At 48.0% G+C, this 24,439-nt stretch overlaps 1 protein-coding gene across 1 annotated transcript in view; it reads right to left on the bottom strand.

Moving 5' to 3' along the window:
- The window catches only part of MTPAP (mitochondrial poly(A) polymerase), a 69,065-nt gene that overhangs the window by 35,343 nt on the left and 9,283 nt on the right, over positions 1-24,439 (bottom strand). Inside the window, exons 2-4 of the mRNA XM_030199267.1 lie at positions 17,679-17,851; positions 4,303-4,536; positions 2,626-2,850 (exon numbers count right to left, since the gene is read on the bottom strand). Coding sequence (XP_030055127.1) covers positions 2,626-2,850; positions 4,303-4,536; positions 17,679-17,851 — 632 coding nt within the window. The remainder of the gene's footprint in view (positions 1-2,625; positions 2,851-4,302; positions 4,537-17,678; positions 17,852-24,439) is intronic.

Raw genomic sequence — 24,439 nt, forward strand, 5'->3', positions numbered from 1 at the left:
TAACCTTTTTTGGTTCCCACAACCCTGTAACTAATCAATGAAAACTTCACGCCCCCTTCCTAAACCAAGTGACCACTAGTGACTCCCAACAGCTACATATGTTGCTGTTAGTGCTAACAGTGCTAACTGCTAGCATCACTAAAATTACAGTAGTACAAATTATTTTACCAAAGAAGGCACACAAAGCTGCAATGCTACATAAATTGTGCATATGTTCTTGAATAGAATGACAGTTTACAAATATGTTCGTAAATACTGCAATAGTTTTGTAATTTCAGTCATTATGTTGCAGCCTTTGTCATGAAAATATGATTTTACAACCTGGAAGTTAAGTGTGCAAATTGAAAAAAAAAAAACCTTAAGTTTCATCAACTTTAGTGAAAGCATTGATGCTGTTTACCCTCGACCAATGCTCAAAACTGGTTCAATTTTTTACAGCACAACACACATGTTTTATGACCTGGTTGTGGAAAAAGGTTCCTACCTCTGTGAGATCTATTAATGATCTTTTGGGATTTTGTAAGGCAGTTCTAGGCAAATTCATTTGAAAACGGCCCTAATAACTCTTCGCTCTGTATAGAAATTTTCAATAAATTGCTTCGGATTTCAAGACCCTTCTCTGCACCCTGTTTGAGCTCTTCCCATACCCCCAACCGATTATGAACCCCTGCTTTAGACCCTTCCAGCATGGAGATTCTTCAACTATTTCAAACTGGTACTTTGCTTTTACTGTCTGGCCATTCAATCTGTCACAATTCCAAAGAAACCATATTATGGTCTGTCAACTATATGTTCCCTCATGTAAGAGCTCTGGTATCAGTGTTACATTTTTGTGATAAAAGCTAAGAGCAGTTCCTTGTCTAGTTCACTTTTTAACCATGTGTAAAAACATGAGCACCTAAAAATCATGGTCCCTGTAACAGAACTGCAACTGTTGCTCTGTCTTTTAACGTCAAGGTAAGTCGTCCTTTACGACAACACAAACACGCAGTGCGACAGCAAAAGAGGAATAAACTCATCCATCCAGTCTGTCCACTTTCCTTCTTCCTGCAATACCGCACAGCTTACCCTCGAACTTCACCTTCACTACATCTTGTCCAAACTTTTTAAACTTCTGATATTGCTAAACAAGCCCCAACACTGGAGCAGTATGTTCATTAAAAGATGACTTTCCAGCTAGCAGTATTTAATGGTCTTTTATCAGGATCAGCCTCAGGAGCATGCAACAAAGAGGAACCAGTGGCCCCCATGCTACAAACATCTGCTTTTTTCTTCTTACAACTGTCTAGGTCAGGTTTTGAATTGGAAGTGTTCAGAGTACACCAGTATAACTTTTAAGGCTAAAAAAGCAGGCAGAAAAGACAACCTTCAATAGATTCTTAATTTTAATGGCACAATCTTAGGTCCTGTTCACTAGCAAAGATTCATAATGGAAAGGTAAACTTCAGCTTTACGGTTAGGTTAATCACAAATATGTTCACTCATTAAGGGTGCCAAGTGTTTTTAATGGATTCCGTCTAAGTTTGGGTTAGTTATTAAGGTTCAATTTTTCTTTTTAACTGATGGGAGTACAGTCTCCTGGATATGGGTTTATTTTTTTCTGCTATCAATCCCCTGCTTATAGACTGTTACATATATTCACTCTTAACCAGGGGTGTGCTGGTAAATTTTTAACAACAGGCTCTTTCTCCGGACGTAGCCAGCTCTGCAGTTGGAAGGGCCAGGGGTGGCCAGGGGGGAGCAACACTTGCCTCTCTCTCCTCCCTCCCTTCGTGCAGGCACGCTAGGCATACCTTTGCTGGCAGCCAATAAACGGACTGCCACCACTCCCAACGTCTTGCTCTGAGCAGCATGCTGGAACTTCTCTCACATGCTCCAGAAGTCCCAGCCTGCTGCTCAGAGCTGGAAACAAGGAGTGGGGAGCAGCAGCAGTCTATTTACTTGGCTGGCAGGGCTCAGCATCCCCACCAGCAAAGTAAAAGAGAATGCAGCAGGGGGCCCAAGCCCACATTTTGGGAGCCAGTTGTTAAAGTCGCCATGGAGGGCCCTACTTTAACAACCTGCTCCCAAAATTCTTAAAAACTTAACAACCAGCTCTTGCGAGCCTGTGAGAGCCTGCTCCAGCACACCACTGCTCTTAACTAAGACAAATGAATGCTCACATGAGTGAGAAGCAGCATTAAGTGTTGTCCATGCGTTCCTGTTTTTCATTCTGATGACCTGTACCATTTACATGCTGTTTACCCTCAATGGGCTTACTCATTACAGCCTAAAGCAAGAGGCAGCAACTGGACAGATGCAATCTGTCTTCTCTAGTTCCCATAATAATCTGCATAGAGGAGACTAGCTGGAACAGAAAATGAAAAAAAGGTGCTGTGCAAGGAACTGTGCAAGTGCAGGTTATCCCAACTGCCACCACTAATCAAGATGCAGAGCAGTGTGCAGCAGGATATAAAGAACTACTCCAAGCACTGACCCATGCACAAAGTGCCCTGTTGGAAGTACCAATTTATATTTTATGGAAACTATATCCTGCTCCTATGTACATGTGCAACACTGGTCCTTATGGACTTCTCTACCACAAAACACTGGGGAAACTATATATGAACAATTCTTTCCTCTTACCTTCTTCATACGGCCTCTTTCAACAGCATCAAGATCCAAAAACATGTCTAAATCACACCCCAACTTTCCAAAGGTGTTCACTGAAGAGCCAAATGGTATCACTGCCGACTCTGGAAAGTATGCTGTGGCAACATCCCTAATCAAAGAACAGACAAGAAAACGGAGCCTCAGGTTTTCGTCCGTCAGCTGGTGCTCCTCCGTCAGGATGTACAGCTGCTGCTCTATCTAGTAAACAAAATGTCAAGAGTCCACTGAAAGTTTAATGCTGAAAAGTAGGGTTAAAAAAAAAAAACCAGTCTGTTACTTTCTAAACAATTACCAATAATCAACAGATTTATCCTTAATCACTTTCAAACATAATTCAGATGAAATACCTGTCATCTATTCCTTTCCATCCTGTTGAAATGTTATTACTGTTAGATAGTAAATGTCAGCAGATAAAGACATGGTCCATCCAGTCTGCGCAACATGGTGGCCAGAGTTGTATCTGGCACCCTGCACAGGTCCCACTTCTTCATGATTAAACACTGGTATATTTAATCTCTGTCTCTCCCTGCCAATTTTGAGGGAGAGACAGAGAACCGTAGAGATCTGCCCGACACTAATTCTACTTGTAGTTAAGATGTTACTATAGGTTAGCACATAGTAATTGCTACTACTCCAGCTGATCATCATGTTTTGACTTCTCCAAGGCACAAATGATGGCTTAAGATTCATCGTGCTTTTCAATTGCTCCATTTTCTGCCACGCTTACTTCAATGCAGTGACCTTTTACTGCAGCAATACTGTGCGATAAATATAAAAACCAAAGAGAACTACTTCCAACAGTGCTCTTGGAATATGTGTAATGTAACCACAAGAACAAAAGCTAATATGTTTTCGTTAGACTTCTCTACTTTGGCAGCCTGAGGTTTGTCATAGCCTCATGGCTCTGACATGGTGGAGACTATTGCATAGAACTGTATTCATGTGGTATCCTAATACAAGTAAATCTTTCAAAGGTGATGCTTAACAATGGACTTTAAATTTACAGGATATTTAAGCCAGTGGCATAGCTAGGTGGGGCCATAGGGGGCCGCCCCCCCCCCCCCCCCAATTTCCTCTGGACCACTGGTTTTGTTGGCGGGGGTCTCCAACCCTGCCAGTTGAAGCTTTGTCCAGCGCCGCCGCATTGCCTGCCCTGTTCTGTCTTTCCCTCACATCCGGCACGCTCCTTTTAGTGAAACTGAGCATGCTCAATTTCACTAAAAGGAGCTTGCAGGACATGAGGGGAAGACAGAGCAGGGCAGGCAAGGCGGCAGCGCCGGAGACCGGCGTTGGACAACACTTCAACTGGCAAGGGTTGGGGACCCCCGCTAGCCAAGGTATTTGCTGTGGTAGTGGGTTGGGAGCGGCAGGGCGGTGGGGGGGGGGGTGACAGACCAAAATGTGCCCCCCATCTTGGGTTCTGCCCCCTCCCACCATGAGGTCTGGCGATGCCCCTGATTTAAGCACCTGCTTGTATTGCTGGCTCAACTCCTGAGACAAACTGGAAATACAGAAAGACTGTGTATATTCTTGCTCTCTAGTGAGTCTTGGGTAGGAAAGAATAGAGCAAGATCTTCTTGCAACTGAAAGTAAAACACACCAAAACCAGGAGACAGGGTATAAAAGTGAGCAAGCAGTGATTGCACTTACGCTTTCAGCAAGGCAGAGCTTCTGGATCAGCTTGTTGATGGGTATGGTTAACTGCTTCTGTAACTGAATGGACGGCTGGTTGCCAGACACTTCCAGTGCACTGGCCAACTTTAAAGCAAACAGTCTCGACTTAAATGGAACTGCACTTTCGTCATCACTACTGGGGATGCTGGCTTGGGCTTGAAGTGATTCAATGCTTTCCTTTTCTGAAAATTCAACCACTGCATGAGTGCCCTGGAACAAAAAAGCAGCACAAACTCAACTTTACATATGAAATCTTAGTCTAGCAAGGGCATTGCACAACATTAGTGACTATTATACGAGTAAACAATGTACATGGCATGCTGCAACAAATTCTATTTTACAACCCAAATCTGAGCGCACTTGCTCAATGCCGAGCTGAAACCTACAAGTGGTACAGGTAAGGTTGCACAGCTCCACTTCTAAGGTATGCTATATAAAACACAAAACTGAACTATGATACGTTAATAATTTAGTACATTGAATGAAAATTCAATAAGATTCATATGAAACTCAAAAGCTAAAAAAAATAGATGAATAAATTAAGGACTTCATAGGGGATCAGGAACCCTTCTATATCGTACAATAGAGTTTAATGGCTCCTTAGACACCCCATTTCATCATAGGTCCAATGTACCACAATGTCCAGAGTCTTTAAAAAAATAAACAAAAAAAATTTACTTTCACTTTATTATATCACTAGTAAAAAAAGACCCGTTTCTGAGAGAAATGAAACGGGTGCTAGCAAAGTTTTCCTCGGAGTATGTATGTTTGAGAGAGTGTGTGTGAGAGTGAGTGTGTGAGAGAGAGAGTGAATGTGCGAGAGTGTGTGGGTGACAGTGAGAGAGTGACTCTGGGTGCGAGTGTGTGTGTGAGAGAGAGTGTCCTGTGGTCTCAGGATCTCCTCCCCTCTGTCAGGTCTGAGGACCGCCTCCTCCCCTGTGTAGCAGAAGGTGGATTTTGAGCATGGCTTAGTTATTGTTTTGTTGGGGAGTGTGTGCGTTGCATGAGCAATCAGTGCTGCCATTTTGGTGTTGCGGGTTTGTCTGGGGGAGGGTACCGTTATTCCACATAATTGTATGTGTTTCTGTTGTTTGTGGAGGGGTTGGGGGGTCAGAGGGTGTGTGTGGGTGATTGAGGTACATAGGTGTGTGTGTGTGAGTGAGAGACATGCTGTCTGTGCATGGCACAGTGTGTGTTTGTGTGTGTGTGAGTGAGATAGATGCTTTTGGGCGGGAGGGAGGGAGTCTGGTGGAGCTGGGTAACTTGTGTGCTTTCACTGTGGGGTCTGCCATTGGAACTCAGCCTGTCCTCCTTTATAGCAAAATTTGTTTTTTGTTCTTGTAAAAAGAAGGGGGCGGGGGGAGGAAGAAGACAGTCCAGTTCAATGTATTTGACCTTTTTTTTGTTGGGGGGGGGGGGGGGGGCAGGACATCTAGATTCCCACCCTCCAGAACAAAAAACACGTATTGATAATAATTGGCTATATATTTGAACATCTCCTTCAGTCTGGTGCATGGTCTTTCTCCATTCCCTTAGGTTTTTGAAGTCAACACTGCTTCCCCAAACTTGTCCACAGTCACTGTACCAGAATTAAATTTTCTCCGTGTTGCACGAAACCCGCAAAGTTCTCGTAACCTGTAGTCGGTTGTACAGTGTAAAGTTTGCCTCCCCTGTACTGTAGCGAGCTGTCACTTTTCTTTGGCTGCAGTCCAGCATGATATGTGCGTGCGTGGGGATTCTGCCATGAACTGCGAATCGGGTTGGAAGTGCACTGCGCCCCGCTGGCAGGGCAACAGAACCGTTGGGCGAACTGAACGGAGTGGCGTGATAGGTGCGCGCGTGGGGATTCTGCCATTAACTGTGAATCGGGTTGGAAGCGCACTGCACCCCGTTGGCAGGGCAACAGAACCGTCGGGCGAACTGAATGGTGTGGCGTGATAGGTGCACGCGCGGGGGGTGTCTACCATGAACTAATCGGGTTGAAAGCGCACTGCGCCCCATTGCCAGGGCAACAGAACCGTCGGGCGAAGTGAACGGCATGGCGCGCGGTTGCCTTCAAATGCAAACTGCCTTTCTTAAAGGCTGCGGCCTTGAGAAAGTAAGGGGGGTACAAGCAAAGGAAAGGGAGTTCAACCTGGTGTCGTTCTCCTGGTGCACAGGGAGAGGCAGAAGCAGGTGGATCACGGTTTTCTGTGGTTTTCGTGCCTTGTGCCTTCCTCGCCCCGCCGTCGACGTCATGGCGTTTTGACGCGAGGGTGGAGGTACACTACAGCCCATTGGGTGTCAGTGCTCTGCCCTCGACGTCATAATTTTGTGACGCAAGAGCGGGGCACACACTCATGGGGGAACAGCAATCTACACCACCACGGAAGTTGGAGATTTTGCAGCTTCCGGCTTCATTAGAACGTTGGGGTTGTGAATTATGTCTGGATGGGGCGTGGCTGAGGGCGGGTCTATCAGTGAGAGTGAGTGGTGCTGACAGCCTAGCCTATGAACAGTACAGGGCTTCAGTGTTTCCCTGCCACACAGTGAGCTTCAGAACGTTGGAGGTGAGAATTATTTATATAGATATCTCAGTCATTCAAACAGGACCTATCTGCAAAGTAATATGCAGATACCATCCACGAGTGTAGTGTCAAACCCAGAATAACAATTCAACTAGTGGGAACGAATTGATGAACTGGGGGCAGCTCCCATTCAGGGGTGGTGGAGGGAGGAGGGGGGGGGGCTACTGGACAAAGCTCAAAGTTTCAGCTTCTGCCAAAAATACAAGAACATTTTCAGCTGAAACTGAAAACAAGCTGAAAATGGATTTTAGGCTAATTTTGATGCCAAAACCAAATTTCAGCAAGCCTCTAATGGAAAAATATGCATAGTATAAAGCTCAGAGTAATTTAAAAAAAGCAGAAATTATACAAAGGAGTAAAGAAATAATTCAGTGTCACTACAGAAAACAAGTAGAAAACTCTGTACTACCAGGAGACGTACAGATCTAGCCTATTCTTTCTCTAGGCCTTTGCTCTGAATATCAGTAGCTCACCTCTGTGGAGTACTATGCCTCAGTCTACATCCTCCTCTACTTAGGCTGCAGGACTCTCTCCTATCACAAGTACATAGCAGACAGGGGTAAAAAACAAAATTACTATGTGGGCCACGCAGTAGCCAGGCAGTAACTCAAACTGACACATGTAGGATGCATGTTCGCGGCTTAGTAAAAGGGCCCTTTGTATTGTTATTTGAATATATTTACTGCTCTGATTGTCTAATGCTCATGTTTGATTGATTCTTACTGTACATCGCCTTGAGCGAATTCCTTCAAAAAGACGGTAAATAAATCCCAATAAATAAATAAATAGCTAGCTAGCTAGCTTTGGAATACTACCTCACCCCCTCTATATCCAATTAGAGATGACCGACATCAAAAAGAGATTAGTGACGCCTAGTCTATTTCTGAACTGGCAAAACATGAATTATATTGGTTGCGGGTCTCTCTCTGAAAGTTAAGCAAAGCTAAGGTACTTACTTACCTGTAGCAGATGTTCTCTGAGGACAGAAGGCTTTATATTCTCACAAGTGGGTAACGCCGACCCATGCTGCCTGGTCCGGGATTTACAAAAGTATAAACAGAGCTTTGTGGAGCGCGAGACACACTCCACTGCACATGCGTGAGTGCCTTCCCACCGACCACACGAATGTGGTCTCTTCAGTTTTATACAACAGCAAAAAGGAGACAACTCCAAGGCAAGGTGGGAGGGATTGCGAGACTATAAAGCCTACAGTCCTCAGAGAACACCTACTACAGGTAAGTACCTTTGCTTTCTCTGAGGACAAGCAGGCTTATTAATTCTCACAAGTGGGGAATCCCTAGCATCCAGGCTCACCAAAAACAACAAACATTGGTCAACTGGGCCTCACAACGATGAGGACATAACACAGATTACCCTGAAACTATATACAATCTGAATGAGAGTGCAGCCTGAAACAGAATAAAACGAGCCTAGAAGGGTGGAGTTGGATTCTAGACCCCAGATTCTGCAACACTGTCTGCCCAAACCAACTGTCACGTCGGGTATCCTTGCAAATTTCTTCAATGGAGGCTGACTTAAAGTGAGCTACCGACGCAGCCATTACTCTGACATTATGAGCCATGACATGATCCTCTACGGCCAGCCCAGCCTGGGCATAAGTGAGGAAATGCAATCTGTCAGACAATTAGAAATGGTGCGTTTCCCGATGCGACCCCCATCCTATTGGGATCAAAAGAAACAAAAAGTTGAGGGGACTATCTGTGGGGCCTGGTCTGCTCCATGCATTAAGTCAATGCTCCCTTGCAATTTCAAAGTGTGCAAGCTGCTTTAGCTAGGATGGGCATGAGGTCGGGGAAAGCATGTTGGCAAGAGAAATCGACTGGGTTGGATGGAAATCAGATACCACTTTCAGCAGGAACTTAGGGCGAGTGCGGAGGACTACTCTGTTGTGATGAGCATAGCCAATCGTCTTTCTGAATCATTGGGAGAAGAGTGCCCAGGGAAACCATTCTGAACTTTTCACGCAAGGACTAGGAATTTGTTCAGGGCCCTTAGGTCTAGGATGGGACGCATCTCCCTGTTTTCTTCTGCACAAGAATTACCTGGAATAGAATCCCTGCCCTTCTTCCCCTGGGCGAACAGGTTTGACCATATGGGCCTTCAGAAGAGTGGAGAACTCCTCTGAAAGTACCTGCATGTGCTGAGAGCTGAATGAATGAGCTCTTGGTGGGCAATTTGGAGGTTTTTGATACCAACTGAGTACGTATCTGAGACGGACTATTTGAAGAACCCACCGGTCGGAGGTAATAAGAGGCCATCTTTCGTGGAAAAACTTCAGCCTCCCCCCGACTGGCAAGACGTCTGGGACAGACACTTTTATTGCAGCTATGTTCTGCTGCAGCCAGTCAAAAGCTTGTTCCTTGCTTTTACTGGTGAGCAGCAGGGGCCTTAGGCGCATGCTGTTGACATGAACAAGCGTGCTGGGGCTGAGCATAAACAGGCTGGCGAACCGAGGAGTTTTAATTTTATTTATTTTTGTTACATTTGTACCCCACGCTTTCCCACTCATGGCAGGCTCAATGCGGCTTACATGGGGCAATGGAGGGTTAAGTGACTTGCCCAGAGTCACAGGGAGCTGCCTGTGCCTGAAGTGGGAATCGAACTCAGTTCCTCAGTTCCCCAGGACCAAAGTTCACCACCCTAACCACAAGGCCACTCCTCCACCTCTGTAACTACGCCTCTGATAGTAGTAAGTACTCCTCCTTGGTTTGCCAAAAGTCCTCCTAGCTGAGGAGGCAGATGCAGAAGGTACCCGGTGGGAGAGAGAAGAGATGGTATCAGTATGTTTTTTGATTTGGTCAGTTACCTTCTCTACAAAAAGGTTATCCCCCCGGCATGGGGCATCCGGCAACCTCTGCTGAACAGAATGTTCCAAGGCAGAAACACGCAGCCATGAAAGTCTGCGCATTGCTATACCCTGAGTAGAGATCCTGGATGCCAGATCAAAAGTGTCTTAAGTGCCCCTGGCCAAGAACATTCAACATGCCTTCTGCTGCTTGACCAACCGGCGAAGTGACTCGGCCTGCTCGGGAGACTGCGTCTCAGCCAGGTCCAACAACTTGCGAACCGAGTTTCGTAAGTGGATGCTTGTGAAGAGCTGGTATGATTGTATTCGGGAGAAAAGCACTGAAGCCTAGAACATCTTTTTTCCAAAAGAATCCAGGGCTCTAGCTTCTCTACCTGGGGGAGTCGAGGCATAGTCCCTGGAACTCCTGGCCCTTTTGAGAGCGGACTCCACCACCATGGAATTGTGAGTCAACTGAGGCTTATCAAAAACAGGTGCGCTATGAATCCAATACTGAATGTTGACCTTCTTGGGCATGACCGGGACCAACAAAGGGGACTCCCAGTTCCTAACGACTACTTACATAAGTACATAAATATTGCCATACTGGAAGAGACCAAAGGTCCATCAAGCCCAGCATCTTGTTTCCAACAGTGGTCAATCCAGGTCACAAATACCTGGCAAGATCCCAAAAAAGTACAAAACATTCTATACTGCTAATCCCAGAAATAGTGGATTCTCCCCAAGTCCATTTAATAATGATCTATGGACCTTTTCTTTAGGAAGCCGTCCAAACCTTTCTTAAACTCCGCTAAGCTAACAAATTCCAGAGTTTAATTACACGTTGAGTGCAGAAATATTTTCTCCGATTCGTTTTAAATTTACTACATTGTAGCTTCATCGCATGCCCCCTAGTCCTAGTATTTTTGGAAAGCGTAACAGATGCTTCACATCTACCTGTTCCACTCCACTCATTATTTTATAGACCTCTATCATATCTCCCTTCAGCCGCCTTTTCCTGGAGTACTTTGTGGAGAGGAGGTGACGTGTAATCAAGGACCTCCAGCATCTTGGCCCTGGGCTCATCCTCTATTTCCAAAGGAAAGGGAACAGCATCAGTTAATTCCTTAACAAAAGAAGGGAATGAAAGGATCTCCAGAGGAGACATTCTCCTTTCAGGTGGAGGGAAGGGTTCAGAAAGAATTCCATAGGACTCATCAGAGGAAAAGTACCTTGGATCCTTCTCTGAATCCCATGAGAGCTCCTCTTCAGTGTCAGACAATACCTCCTGATGGAAGTGTCGAGACCAAACCTGTTTCAATATGAAGGAACCACGTCCTCAAGAACGACGTTAAGTCGGTTACCGCCTCGACTCCAGCAAAGCTTTCTCCACTGACGTAGAGTGCCGGCTTGGGTGGCAGTCGACACTGGAGCCACATGCGGCACTGTTGTTGGAGGTCTGATGGCCAAGCAGGGCCGCAATGATGGGCAAGGTAGGCATAAGCACCTCTGATACCGATGCAACCCATAGCATGAGGTCATCCAGCAGCTCAGGGAGCAAGGCCCAGATATGTCCATCGAGGGCTGACACTGGGAAAGGCTGGGGTACCAGCTTAGGCGCAAGTTGCAGAACTGCTGGTGTCGATACGGGAGCTGGATCTTGGCTGCTGGGAGACCAGTGCATTGGCACCTCCTGTATGGACGGGGAGCGGTCCTCCTGGCGCTAACAATTCTCAGATGCCAAACCCTTTGACACTCCGAGTAATGTGTTTGGCCTACACCCGAAGCGTCTCACCGAGGCTCCTCAGTGCCAACGAGGACGTCATAATCCACATGTCACCTTAGAGTTGGGTCCAACGACAGGTGGTCCCAGGGGCCCACAGCAGGAGGCCTTGAGGCAGGTGGAGAACCACTCGATGCTTCACTGCTCCCAGTGTCTAAGGGTCTAGCAGCAGCCATGCTTACCGAAGCTCCTGGTGCCACACTCGACGTCGATGACAACGCTTCCAACCTCGATGCTGAGGAACCGGACTTGGCTCAAAAAATGTTCGCATGCTGAGTCTCTCTGGAAATCTGGGTCCTCTTCTTCATGTGAAGACAGAGAACACAGTTAGTGGGGCTATGGTTGGGCCCAAGACACTGTAGACACCAAGAATGGGTGTCTTTCCCAGAGACTGTCCAATTGCATCAGATACAGCACTTAAAGCCATTGGGAACTTTCGTGGACATGGAAGGAAAAACTTCCTTGGCTAAATTAAACAAATCAATGGTGCCTGAAAAAGGGGCAAGGCACAACAAAAAAGAAAGGGAAAGTTCCCGGCTGAAGTCAAGGCCTAAAAGCAGCCTCATGACAACGAAAAATAAAGGAAACAAACCCGAGGAAAAAAAAAATACTAAAAAAAAAAACAAAAAACACATAAGGGAAAACAAAGAAAGGAGGTTCCACAACAGGAACACAATAATGGGAGAGAACAATGTACAAAAAAAATAGCAAAAAAGCACCAAAGAAATCTCTTTAGAACAGAGCAATATGAGGAGACAGGAAAAGCACATCCTCTCCTCACTGCGGTAGAAAACTGAGGAGACTGCGTTATCACAGCAGGCAGGAAGATACTCGTGCATGCACGGAGGAGCGTGTCTCACGCTCCACAAAACTCTGTTTATACTTTTGTAAATCTCGGACCGGGCGACACAGGTCGGTGTCACCCACTTGTGAGAATTAATAAGCCTGCTTGTCCTTGGAGAAATACATTTTTAAAGTTTTGTTTAAATGAAAAATATAATTCATATAAATACATAAAAAAAATAAAGACTCTCAGTGACCGAATCCCTCGGTAGCCTGGAGCTCCCAGCACCGTGCATTGAGGGAGATCAATGCAAATACTTTTTAGCCTTCACAGGATGCCGGTCATTGATGCTCCTCTGTGCTGACGAGGACGATGTTGAATACCCACGTCTCCTTGGGGTTTAGGTCCAATGCTGACTGGTCCCGAGGGCCCTGCACAGCAGACGGCATCTAGGCAGGTGGAGATCCACTCGATCCACGTCCACTCCCAGTGTCTAAAGCAGGCATATCAGCCATATGGACGAATGCACTGATGCAACTCTGGACGTAGATGCATACGTCAAGGTTCCGGGCCGGGCTCCAAAAATGTTTTATCTTTGAGCCTCTCTGGTCAGTTGGGTTCTTTTCTTCATACGAAGACAAAGAACACAGCAGGAAGGGGTATGTTCGGGCCCCAAACACTGAAGACACCAAGAATGAGTGTCTTTGCAAGAGATGGTCCTATTGCACTGGCTACAGCGCTTAAAGCTACTGGGAACCTTTAAGGACATGGAAGGGAAAACGGCCATGGCCAAATTAAACAGCTCGATAGTGACTGAAAAAAGGGGCAAGCACCAGAAAAAGAGTGATAAATGCCTGACTGGAGCTCAGGCCTGAGAAGGCTTACCGAGCGTGGAAAAAAAACATAAAATAAAACTTAAACGTGGGGGAAAATGAACTAAAGACAAAGGAAGGGAGAGGAAATTTTCCTAAGAAAATAAAAGAAAAATTAGAGAAAACCCCCGAACGGAAGTCAGAAAAAAAAAGCTCAAAAATGAAACACACAGCAGACGCTGTGAGAAGTGTGAGACAACACATTAAATTTACTGATGTACCCTCCTTTCAGTTAGTTCGTTTAGAGGATTACAGAGCTTCACTCTTTTACATAAGTGGACCAAAACTCTGGAATGCTTTGCCTGCCTTTTTGAGATCACTGAGAAATTTGAATCTGTTTAAAAAAAAATCTTTGAAAAACATATTTGTTTCAATGTGCTTTTAGTACAGATGCCAGATGTTGGTGAAATGCAAGAAAGGATGTCACCGAGGCTGAGAACACCGAAAGTCCTACCCCTCCCCCCTCTTCCTAAACCACACCCTCTCAAGAACCAAGTCTTAAGACCAAAGGGAGAAGAATCGTTTATGGCGATCGGCCCCTGCATCAGAAAGCCGCGACAGGCTGACAGCCAGCCACAGAGGGCTGTCGTCCTGCAGACGGATTAGATCTGCATACCATGGGCACTTGGGCCAATCCGGAACCACCAGAATAATCACAGGGAAGGAGCCCCGCTACCTTCTCTGTTGCCCGCAAGCTTTCCTTGTAGGATGACACCCGAATCAGTCATTCGTCCAGGTAGGGATGGACCTGCATGCCCTCCTTCTGCAGGAAGGCCGCAACCACCACCATGGCCTTGGAAAAGGTCCTGGGCACCATCGCAAGACTGAAGGGCATGGTCTGAAACTGAAAATGCTAAGCCAGAACTGCAAAGCGGAGAAAACACTGGTGAGAAGGCAAAATGGGGATATGCAAATAGACCTCCTTGAGGTCAAGAGAATTCCCCCAGCTGAACCGCTACGATGACGGAATGCAAAGTTTCCATTCAAAAACCCGCAGAGCTTTGTTCGCGCCCTTGAGGTCGAGAACGGAGCGAAAGGCCCCGTCCTTTTTGGGCACTATGAAGTAAATGGAGTAGACACCTAGACTGCGCTCCAACATCGGCACTGGCACAACTGCCACGATTTGGCCTAAGGCCTGGAGGTAGGACCACTGCCACCTTGGCGGCAGCTTTACAAGGTGACTCCAAGAAAATGTCTGCCAGAGGATGAGCAAACTCAAGTTTGTAACCGTCCCAGATGACCTTCAAGACCCATTTGTCTGAAGTAACCCTGGCCCATTCCCCCAGAAACCAGGACAGCCAACCCCCTATCGTTGGCAGGGGACGGACCAGGGCCCCATCACTGGGATCTTGCTGTGGGCGCCGCTCGAGAGGCAGTGGCGTCCGCATGATGCTTCCCCTGAAAGGGCTTCTGCTTCTGTTGAAAACGAGGTCGCTGAAAGGAGCCGGAACGGCCTGGCCAATAATGCTTCACCTCCAAGGATTGGGACGGACCCACGCGAAAACTGGCCTTAGGCCTATCCTCGGGCAGGTGCTGCCGCTTAGATTCACCAAGTTCCTTCAAAATCTTTTCCAGCTCTTCTCCCCAAAAAACAGCTTACCCTTAAAAGGGAACCGCGCCAGGCAAGACTTGGAGGCTGTATCAGCAGCCCAATGCCGCAGCCAAAAGCCAACAATGAGCTGTGACCGCCAAGGAAATCAATTTGGCTGATGCTTGGAGATCAAAAAGAAGGTTCGTCAAATACGCCAGACTAGCCTCAAGGGAGGGCAGGGAGCTAACCAGCTCTTCCGCCGACAGTCTTATGCACCCAAGAGAGACACGCTTGGGCCACATAAGAACCGCAAACAAGATGCCTGGAAGCACAATGCGCCACTTCGAAAGACATTTTAAGGGAAGACTCCAATTACCATCCTGGGGATCCTTAAGGGACGTGCCGCCCTCCACGGGCAAAGTTGTCTTCTTAGTGACTACCGTGATTAAGAAATCCACCATGGTTAACCGCAAGGATTCCAATTCCCCTGCTGGAAGTGGATAAAGGCACAGCACAGCCCGCGCCACCCGCAAACCGGAGTCAGGCATATCCCACTATGCCAAGATGAGGACCTTCATAGCCTCATGAATATGAAAGGATCTGGGGGGCTTCTTATTCCCCAACATAATTGATGGGAAAGAAAAAACCACAGAAGACAACTCCGGAGAAGAAATGCCCAAGCGACCGGACAATGAGGCATAAAAACTCTTTCTTCCGAAAAAAAAACGTGCCCCCGTGGGTTCCTCCTCTGGCAGAAACTCGCCCTCCTCAAGCGAGTCAGAAACTGCCGGCAAGAACCCACCACAGAACTGGCTGTCATCTACATCTGAAGCCATGGAGGCCCCTTCTAGGTCTCGCATGGGCTCAAAACATGGCTGCTTAGGCAAAAGCGGCAGTGGAAGACTAAGTGACCCTTGAGGGTCAGGGGAGAAGCGGAGGAACCTGGAACCGCCTGGCCTCTTAAGCAAAAAGGCTTTGTGCATTAAAAGCACAAATTCTGTGGAGAAAGGGCCATTTTCCACTCCCAAGCCCCTGTCAGCGTCCCCTGAAAAATCAATATCAGGGGGTCCAAAGGCAGGAGACAGCTCCAGCTGATTCACCCCCGCCAGTGCCTCAGAAGCCAGTGCCTCAGAAGCCGCCGCTGCATGTGGGGAGAAAGAAAAAATGGTGCCCACAGGAGGGCACAAAGATGAAAGGCCGGAGACGCCCACCAAAGCAGGCTCCGATGCCTCAGTGCAGTCTCCCCGCCCCAGCTCTTCGGCTCCAACACCAGAAGCAGTACTTAGCAGTCTCGGACGATGTCACCATACAAACCACGGTTAAACACCGCTGCAGAACCAAACCCCTTTCCCGCACTAGCAGTGGCAGCTGTGCGCCAATCCTGTGCTGCTTTTTTATTTTTAACCGGCAAAAGGGCTTACCTTCACTTCTCTTTTTTTTTTTTTTTTTTTTTGAGGTAGGAGAGAGAAGTTGAAGCTAGACGCTCAGGGCACACAGGGGGGCTGGCATAGGGAGGGACCTGGCACCACTAGGTGTACCCTATCTCCAAGGAAAGGAGGCCTCAAACCTCAGAAAGGCTCAATTCGACGCGGTGACGGGCCAGGAGCCTATCAATGCAGAGTTGTACAGGTATGTCCCTCCACCTGCTAGATAGAATATTGAGGTTAAGGTGGCTGCACATGACCACATATAACGAACCTCAGAAGTTCTCTCTATCTTCTCCTGCTGGTAGAGGGACATAACCCACAAGTCTCTGGATTGATCTGTTGGACGCTATGGAACGTGTGCATTATAAATCATAGAAATAAATAAAATAAAAAGTAAAATATTCCAATAGGAACCACAGTAACACATCCAACTGGTTACTTGGAAAGACAAAGACAAAAGGGATCTTTTACAAAGGCATGCTAGCGTTTTTAGCAAGTGCTAAACACTAAGACACCCATAAGAATATAATGGGTGTCTTAGCATTTAGTGCTCGCTCAAAACGCTAGCATGCCTTTGTAAAAGGGGCCCTAAGGCAGCTGTCCACATGACAGTGGCAGGAGGCAAATGAAGCTTCTCAAAAGCTTAGGTATGCATCTCAGTTAGAGCGGCTTTTCTGCATCAGGCTCAGTCAACGTCACTCGCTGGTGAATTCTTGTTATCCTCCTGGTCCTTGGAGAAACTTCAATATCCTACACAATGTTTTTGCACTTTCCTTTCAGTTTCTCCTATTTTGTTTTTTTGTAGCTAAGTTTTGTAAAATTTTCACAATTTTTTAAAAGCATTCTTTCATGCCTGTCATTACTAAAGAGGTATAATTTAAATAAATGTTTTATTGCAGCTCTATATTTGTGTACAAAAATAGGCTTGCTTTTCTGAAGTAGGTTGTGAAAACTGTAAGGCTGTTTTAGAATCTAATTTGTAATTTTTCAATTTGTATTTTGCATTTATCATCTTTTCATCACTTTTTATTCTTTAATTTTTTTAGGGCTGCAGTTCGATTAAAATTTGTAATCGTTATCACATGATTAAAAAGTACACACACACACACACCCCAGCTCCTTGCAACTCTAGGCAAGTCACTAGAATTAGAAGGAGCTGCAGAGGGGAAATTAAATAAACATACCATTAACTGTGATTACAAATTTCAATCGAAATGCAGCCCTTAAAATAAAGAAACTATGGGCCCCTTTTATAAAAGAGGTGGTAAGCCCAACGCGAGCTTACCGTTCTCTAACAGGAAGTACGGCTGGGCTACCGCAGCAGCCCGGCGGTGTTTCCCACCCCCAGTGCACCGTCATATCCGGTGCTACAAAAATATATTTATTTTTATAGCACCGGGGTGTACCCGGCAGTAATCGGGCAGTGCTGCCAGTTACCGCCACCCATTGAGGGCTCCCCCCCACCATTGAAATGGCCGCGTGGCAAATGCTTTACTTGCCACACAGCCATTTCCTGCAGAAAAGAAAGACTACCTACAGAGTGAACATTTTCAGGAACTGAGCTCACATGGATGCTACTTACATAACTTTCATAGAAGAAGTGGCTGTTAATCTTTCCATACTGCGATAAATACTTAAGAAACTTCTTCTCATTAATCTTGGAGGGGCAGTTTATCAGCACTGTATGTTGTGCCTGTTTTTGTCTTTCTTTTTGCAGTTCCTGGAACGTCTTTCTTGTGGTATTACTTTCAGAACCTGTGGGAAAAATATAGGGAGTGTATAATACCAAAGCCGCCATAAAATGCAAGGACTGCACTAAGCACACCTTCATCAGTATGCGCTGCTCAGACTGAGGGGTTAAATGGGTCAAGAGATTCTTTTCCAGGCTGACCAACTACCATTATGCAAACCAGACAGCCTCATCATCAGCAATTTGTCCTGCAGTGTGCTCCACAATCTACTGATCTATTAGAATAATTTATGAAAATTTGCACAAACATGAGTTTAACAATGATATTGCATTTTGAACTGTTATTTTGTATTACACTTTGTTTATATTCTACAATAACCTATAATGTTCTAGGTGGACTGCAAAGTTCAAGAGAAGGAATATAATAAATTCAAGAATTACAGTTCAAATAATACAGAAAATAAAATCATAAAAATCAAAAACAAATCCAAAATTACAATTTAAGTATTTACATCTTCATGTTGTTAGCATCAAATATTTGTTAAACAATCAAGTTTTTAGACAATTGCAAAATATTATATAATCAATAATTATTCGAATCGATATTGGAAGCTTGGTAGTATATTGAAGAATGAAAACTTCTCCATAATTTACACCCCGTAATAGATGGAAAAAGTAGAAGCATGCGATTATGAGTTTTATTTATCAAACTGTTAATGAGAAGAATAAGCCAGTCACACATATATAAAGCAGCTAAACCGTTCAGAATCTTAAAGATAAGAATGCATAAACTGAACCCTGGCTTCTGCTGGCAAACCAACGCAGAGTAAACAATGGGGTTATCGATTCAAACTTACCAAAAGCAAAAATTAGTCTAGTTGCTGCATTCTGAATTAACTGCACTTTTTAAAGCAAGGTGTTTGAACATCCTATATAAGGTAAAATTATGTATAATCATACCTGATAATTTTCTTTCCATTAATCATAGCTGATCAATCCATAGACTGGTGGGTTGTGTCCATCTACCAGCAGGTGGAGATAGAGAGCAAACTTTTGCCTCCCTATATGTGGTCATGTGCTGCCGGAAACTCCTCAGTATGTCGATATCAAAGCTCCATCCGCAGGACTCAGCACTTAGAGAATTACACCCACGAAGGGACACTCTGCCCAGCTCACCACCGCCGAAACGGGGGAGGGGAATTAACCCAGCTCATCCCCACACAAGTGGGGGAGGGGAATCCGTCCAGCTCATCCCCGCGGAGCGGGGGAGGGACACCACACCCGCCGATGCGGGGGGATCTGGCTTATCCTGCAACCGCAACCGCGGGAGGAGCTGACTGACCCTAACACCGCCGAAGCGGGAGGGGTACAAAGCTGCCCTACAGCCGCACGAAGCGGGAGGGAGTGCCGGCAGAATTTATGTCTCAATCCAGCCCCGTAAAACGGAGGGGAGAGGAATGCAGCAGCTCACTGTAACACAAAGTCGTCTCAACTCTTGAAGAATCCAAGTGAAAGAAGAACTTGAACACGAAGTCCTCCTGAAGTAACTGAAGGCTAAACTTGAACCTAAAATTCAACCAGAATATAAACAGTACAGATATCTGGGAGGGGCTATGGATTGATCAGCTATGATTAATGGAAAGAAAATTATCAGGTATGATTATACATAATTTTACCTTCCATATCATCAAGCTGATCAATCCATAGACTGGTGGGATGTACCGAAGCAGTACTCACCCAGGGCGGGACATAGAAATCCCTGACCTCAACACTGAAGCTCCAAACCGGGCCTCCGCCCGTGCAGCCACAGTCAAACGGTAATGCTTGGAGAATGTATGAGCCGAAGCCCACGTTGCCGCCTTGCATATCTCTTCCAAGGAGACGGATCCAGCCTCTGCCATCGAGGCCGCCTGAGCTCTCGTGGAGTGAGCCTTCAGCTGGATAGGCGGCACCTTCCCCGCGGCCACATAAGCCGCTGCAATGGCTTCCTGGACCCATCTTGCCACTGTAGGCTTAGCAGCCTGCAGACCCTTACGAGGACCTGCAAACAGGACAAACAGATGATCCGATTTCCGGAAATCATTGGTCACTTCCAAGTATCTGATGATGACTCGTCTCACATCCAGATATTCAAGAGCGGAGTACTCCTCTGGGTAGTCCTCCCTACGAAAGGAAGGGAGACAGAGCTGCTGATTCACATGGAAGCGAGAAACAATCTTGGGCAGGAAGGAAGGCACTGTGCGAATAGTCACTCCTGCCTCAGTGCACTGCAGAAAAGGCTCTCGACATGAGAGCGCCTGGAGCTCGGAAACTCTTCTGTCTGAAGTGATAGCCACCAAAAAGACTGCTTTCAACGTCAGGTCTTTCAGAGATGCCCTCGACAAGGGTTCCAAAGGCGGCTTCTGCAATGCTCTTAGCACCAGGTTGAGATTCCACGCAGGCACCACTGAGTGCAGAGGAGGGCGCAGGTGATTAACTCCCTTGAGAAAGCGCACCACATCTGGCTGCGAAGCCAGGGAAGCACCCTTCAGGCGGCCCCTGAAGCAAGCCAGAGCCGCTACCTGGACTTTAAGGGAACTGAGCGACAGGCCTTTCTCCAGACCTTCTTGCAGGAACGCCAACACTGAAGAAATTGGAGCAGTGAAGGGAGAAAGTGAGCCTGCTTCACACCATGCTGCAAAGATACGCCAAACCCTGGCGTAAGCAGTAGAAGTAGAGCGCTTCCTCGCTCTCAGCATAGTGGCGATGACCTTGTCTGAGAAGCCCTTCTTCCTCAGACGCTGCCGCTCAATAGCCAGGCCGTAAGACCAAAGGGAGAGGGATCCTCCATCACCACGGGACCCTGATGTAACAGGCCCTGCTCCACTGACAGCCGCAGAGGATCGTCGACTGAGAGCCTGAACAAGACCGCATACCAGGGACGTCTGGGCCAATCCGGACCCACCAGGATTACCCTGCCGGGATGCTTTGCCACCCGGTCTAGCACCCTGCCCAACATGGGCCAGGGCGGGAACACATAGAGGAGCTCTTGTGTCGGCCACTGTTGGAGAAGAGCATCTACTCCCAGGGATCGAGGGTCCCGTCCTCTGCTGAAAAAGCGCGGCACTTGGCCATTGGCCGATGACGCCATCAGATCTAGGCTCGGCTGGCCCCAGCGCTTCGTGATGTCCAAGAACGCCTGAGCAGATAGTTGCCACTCTCCGGGCTCCAAGGTATGGCGACTGAGAAAGTCCACCTTGACATTCATGACTCCGGCAATGTGGGCCGCTGAAAGCTGCTCCAGGTTCGCTTCCGCCCACTGGCAAAGACTCATAGCCTCCTTGGCTAGAGGGGCGCTCTGGTACCTCCCTGGCGGTTGATATAGGCCACAGCCGTGGCATTGTCCGACAGGACCCGTACAGGCTTCAACACGAGTACCGGGATGAACTCCAATAACACCAAGCGAATGGCTCTGAGTTCCAGGAGGTTGATAGACCACTTGCCTCTGCAGGAGACTAGAGCCCCTGTGCTGTCCTTCCCAAGCAGTGGGCTCCCAGCCCATCAAAGAGGCGTCTGTCGTGACGACAATCCACTCCGGGGTCACCAGAGGCAATCCTGCAGACAACTTGTCTGTCTGCGTCCACCAGCTCAGCGCCTTGCGCACTGCTGGGTCCACGGGAAGGCGCACAGCATAATCCTCCGACATCGGAGTCCAGCGCAGCAGCAGAGAAAGCTGTAGTGGTCTCATATGAGCCCTGGCCCAGGGCACTACTTCCATCGTGGCCGTCATAGAGCCCAACAGCTGCACGTAGTCCCACGCCCGAATAGGAGAGGCTACTAGGAACTAGTCCACCTGAGCCTGAAGCTTGACAATCCGATTGTCTGGCAGGAACACTCTGCCCACTTGGGTGTCGAATCGAACTCCCAGATACACCAGGGACTGAGTCGGGCGCAGCTGGCTCTTCTTCCAGTTGATGATCCATCCCAGGGAGCTCAAAAGAGCAACTACCCGGTCCATAGCTTTGCCGCACTCTGCATAAGAGGGGGCTCGGATCAACCAGTCGTCCAGATAAGGATGGACTTGTACTCCTTCCTTTAGCAGGAAGGCCGCTATGACCCCCATTACTTTGGAAAAGGTCCGCGGAGCAGTAGCCAACCCGAAAGGGAGGGCTCTGAACTGGAAGTGTCGTCTCAGGACTGTAAAACGCAGAAAGCGTTGGAGAGGAGGCCAGATGGGAATATGCAGGTACGCTTCCTTGATGTTCAAGGAAGCCAAGAACTCTCCTGCCTTCACTGCCGCTATAACAGAGCGGAGAGTCTCCATGCGAAAGTGCCTCACTTTCCAGGCCCGATTGACCCCTTTGAGGTCGAGGATAGGCCGGACAGAACCTCCTTTCTTTGGAACCACAAAGTAAATGGAGTAACGTCCCTTGCCAATCTGATTTTTTGGCACCGGAACGACCGCACCCAGGCGGATCAGGTTGTCCAAGGTCTGCTGCACTACCACAGCTTGACCGGAGACTTGCAGGGAGAGAGTACAAACCCGTCTCTTAAGGGTTGGCAGAACTCTAGCTTGTAGCCGTCTCTGATGACTTCCAGCACCCACGCGTCTGAAGTTATAGTGGTCCACTCGCCCAGAAACGAGGACAGCCGTCCTCCAATCTGCACTGGGGCGTGGACCAAGGCCCCGTCATTGGGTACAAGACCCTGGGGGAGGACCGGAGGGAGCACCTCCGGGACGGCGGTCTCTGCGAAAGGAATGCTGCTTGGGGGAGAAATTCCTCTTGAAGGAAGAGGGGGCAGAGGAACCCGACTTGCCCGGGCGGTATGGAGGTATCGGGACGAGTACTAACCCGAGCCCTGACCTCTGGTAATTTCTTGCCCTTAGACGTGCCGAGATCGGTCACGATTTTGTCCAGCTCGACCCCAAAGAGCAGCTTGCCTTTAAAAGGCAATCTAGCCAGGCGGGATTTAGAGGCGTGGTCAGCAGACCAATGTTTCAGCCAAAGCCACCGCCGCGCAGAGACTGTCTGAGCCATGCCTTTAGCTGAGGCTCTCCAGACATCATACAGCAAGTCTGCCAAATAGGCTAAGCCCGATTGCAGGGCCGGCCAATCAGCCCTCAAGGAATGATCCGAGGGGGAAGCCCGCTGCACCATAGTCCGGCACGCCCTGGCCACATAGGAGCCGCAAACTGAGGCCTGCAAACTTAAAGCAGCTGCCTCCAAGAACGACCTTAAGGCCGCCTCCAATCTTCTGTCTTGGGCGTCCTTTAGGGCCGTGCCACCTTCCACCGGCAACGCCGTTTTCTTAGTCACCGCAGTGATTAAAGAATCCACGGTAGGCCACAGATAGGCCTCACGTTCACTCACAGCCAAAGGATAGAGGCGGGACATAGCCCTAGCCACTTTAAGGCTCGTTTCCGGGACATCCCATTGAGCCGCAATTAAGGTGTGCATGGCATCATGCACGTGGAAGGTTCTAGGCGGGCGCTTCGTCCCCAGCATAATGGCAGAGCCAACAGGGGCTGAGGGAGAGACGTCCTCCGGAGAGGAAATCTTCAAAGTGTCCATGGCCTGTAACAACAGGTTGGGCAAATCCTCTGGGCTAAAAAGCCGCGCTGCAGAGGGGTCATCCGCTCCATCCGAGCGGGGATCTATCTCCTCCAAGGAATCCGCAAAGGATCGTTGGGAGACCTCAGACACGCTGCCCTCATCTACATCGGAGGAGACAAAAGTCCTCCAAGGCCTGGAAATCAACCCGAGGGCGTTTACCTCTGGGAACCTCAACCTCTTTATCAGAAGAGGGAGCAGGGGCAGCGTTTAGCATGAGGAAAGCCTGATGCAGCAGCAAAACAAACTCGGGGGAGAAACCCCCCAGACTGTGCACTTCCGCAGCCTGGGCAACAGCCCTAGACGCACTCTCAACCGGCGCTCGCAATAGCGGGGGAGAGACATGCTGCGCATCCAAAATGGCGTCCGGCGCGAAACTCCGTGAAGGAGCCGCGCGGGAAGAACGGCGCTTAACTTTAGCCGCTTTGTGCCGTCGCCCAAATTAAGGGCGTTCATGGCATTAATGTCTCCAACCTCAAGGGCGGCCCCGAAGAAGCCGTCCGAGCCGCGTGGCCGGCCAAGATGGCGGAGGCGAGGAGCGGGGGATGGGCGTTTACGGCGGGAAAAAACCGCCACGCCGGAGGAACGACCGGGACATTCATCGGTCACTAAACTATCACCCATCAAGGGCGAATCAGGTTGTAAAACCCCCGCATCCCCTCTAGAAGCGCTCCAGCGATCCGGGGAGCGACCCTTTGCGCCCTCGCCCTCCGACGCCATTGCCACGAGGAGAAGAATCGGGGAACCCCCTGCCCGCTATAAAAAGGTAAAATTACCTGCTTGCCGCTCCGAGCTGTAACGAACTGGTGTCCCAGTGAGTAGCTGCAATGAACGTTTAAAGAAACGTCGAATTAAACGCCTTTAAAGACGTTTAAAAATATTTTTTTTTTTTTTTTTTTTTTTTTTTTTTTTTTTTTAAACGGAGCCAGCGGGAGGGGGGAGAAAAGGAGGGACCTGGCACCACCAGGTTTGCACTTGCTCAAAAGAGCCCTCAACCCCAGGCCTCAACAAAACCTAAGGATTAGGCTTGGAGGCCTAGCCAGAGCTGCTGCTGTGTGTGAC

The sequence above is a fragment of the Microcaecilia unicolor genome, chromosome 1 (assembly GCF_901765095.1).
Source record: "Microcaecilia unicolor chromosome 1, aMicUni1.1, whole genome shotgun sequence".
Classification (NCBI taxonomy): Eukaryota; Metazoa; Chordata; class Amphibia; order Gymnophiona; family Siphonopidae; genus Microcaecilia; species Microcaecilia unicolor.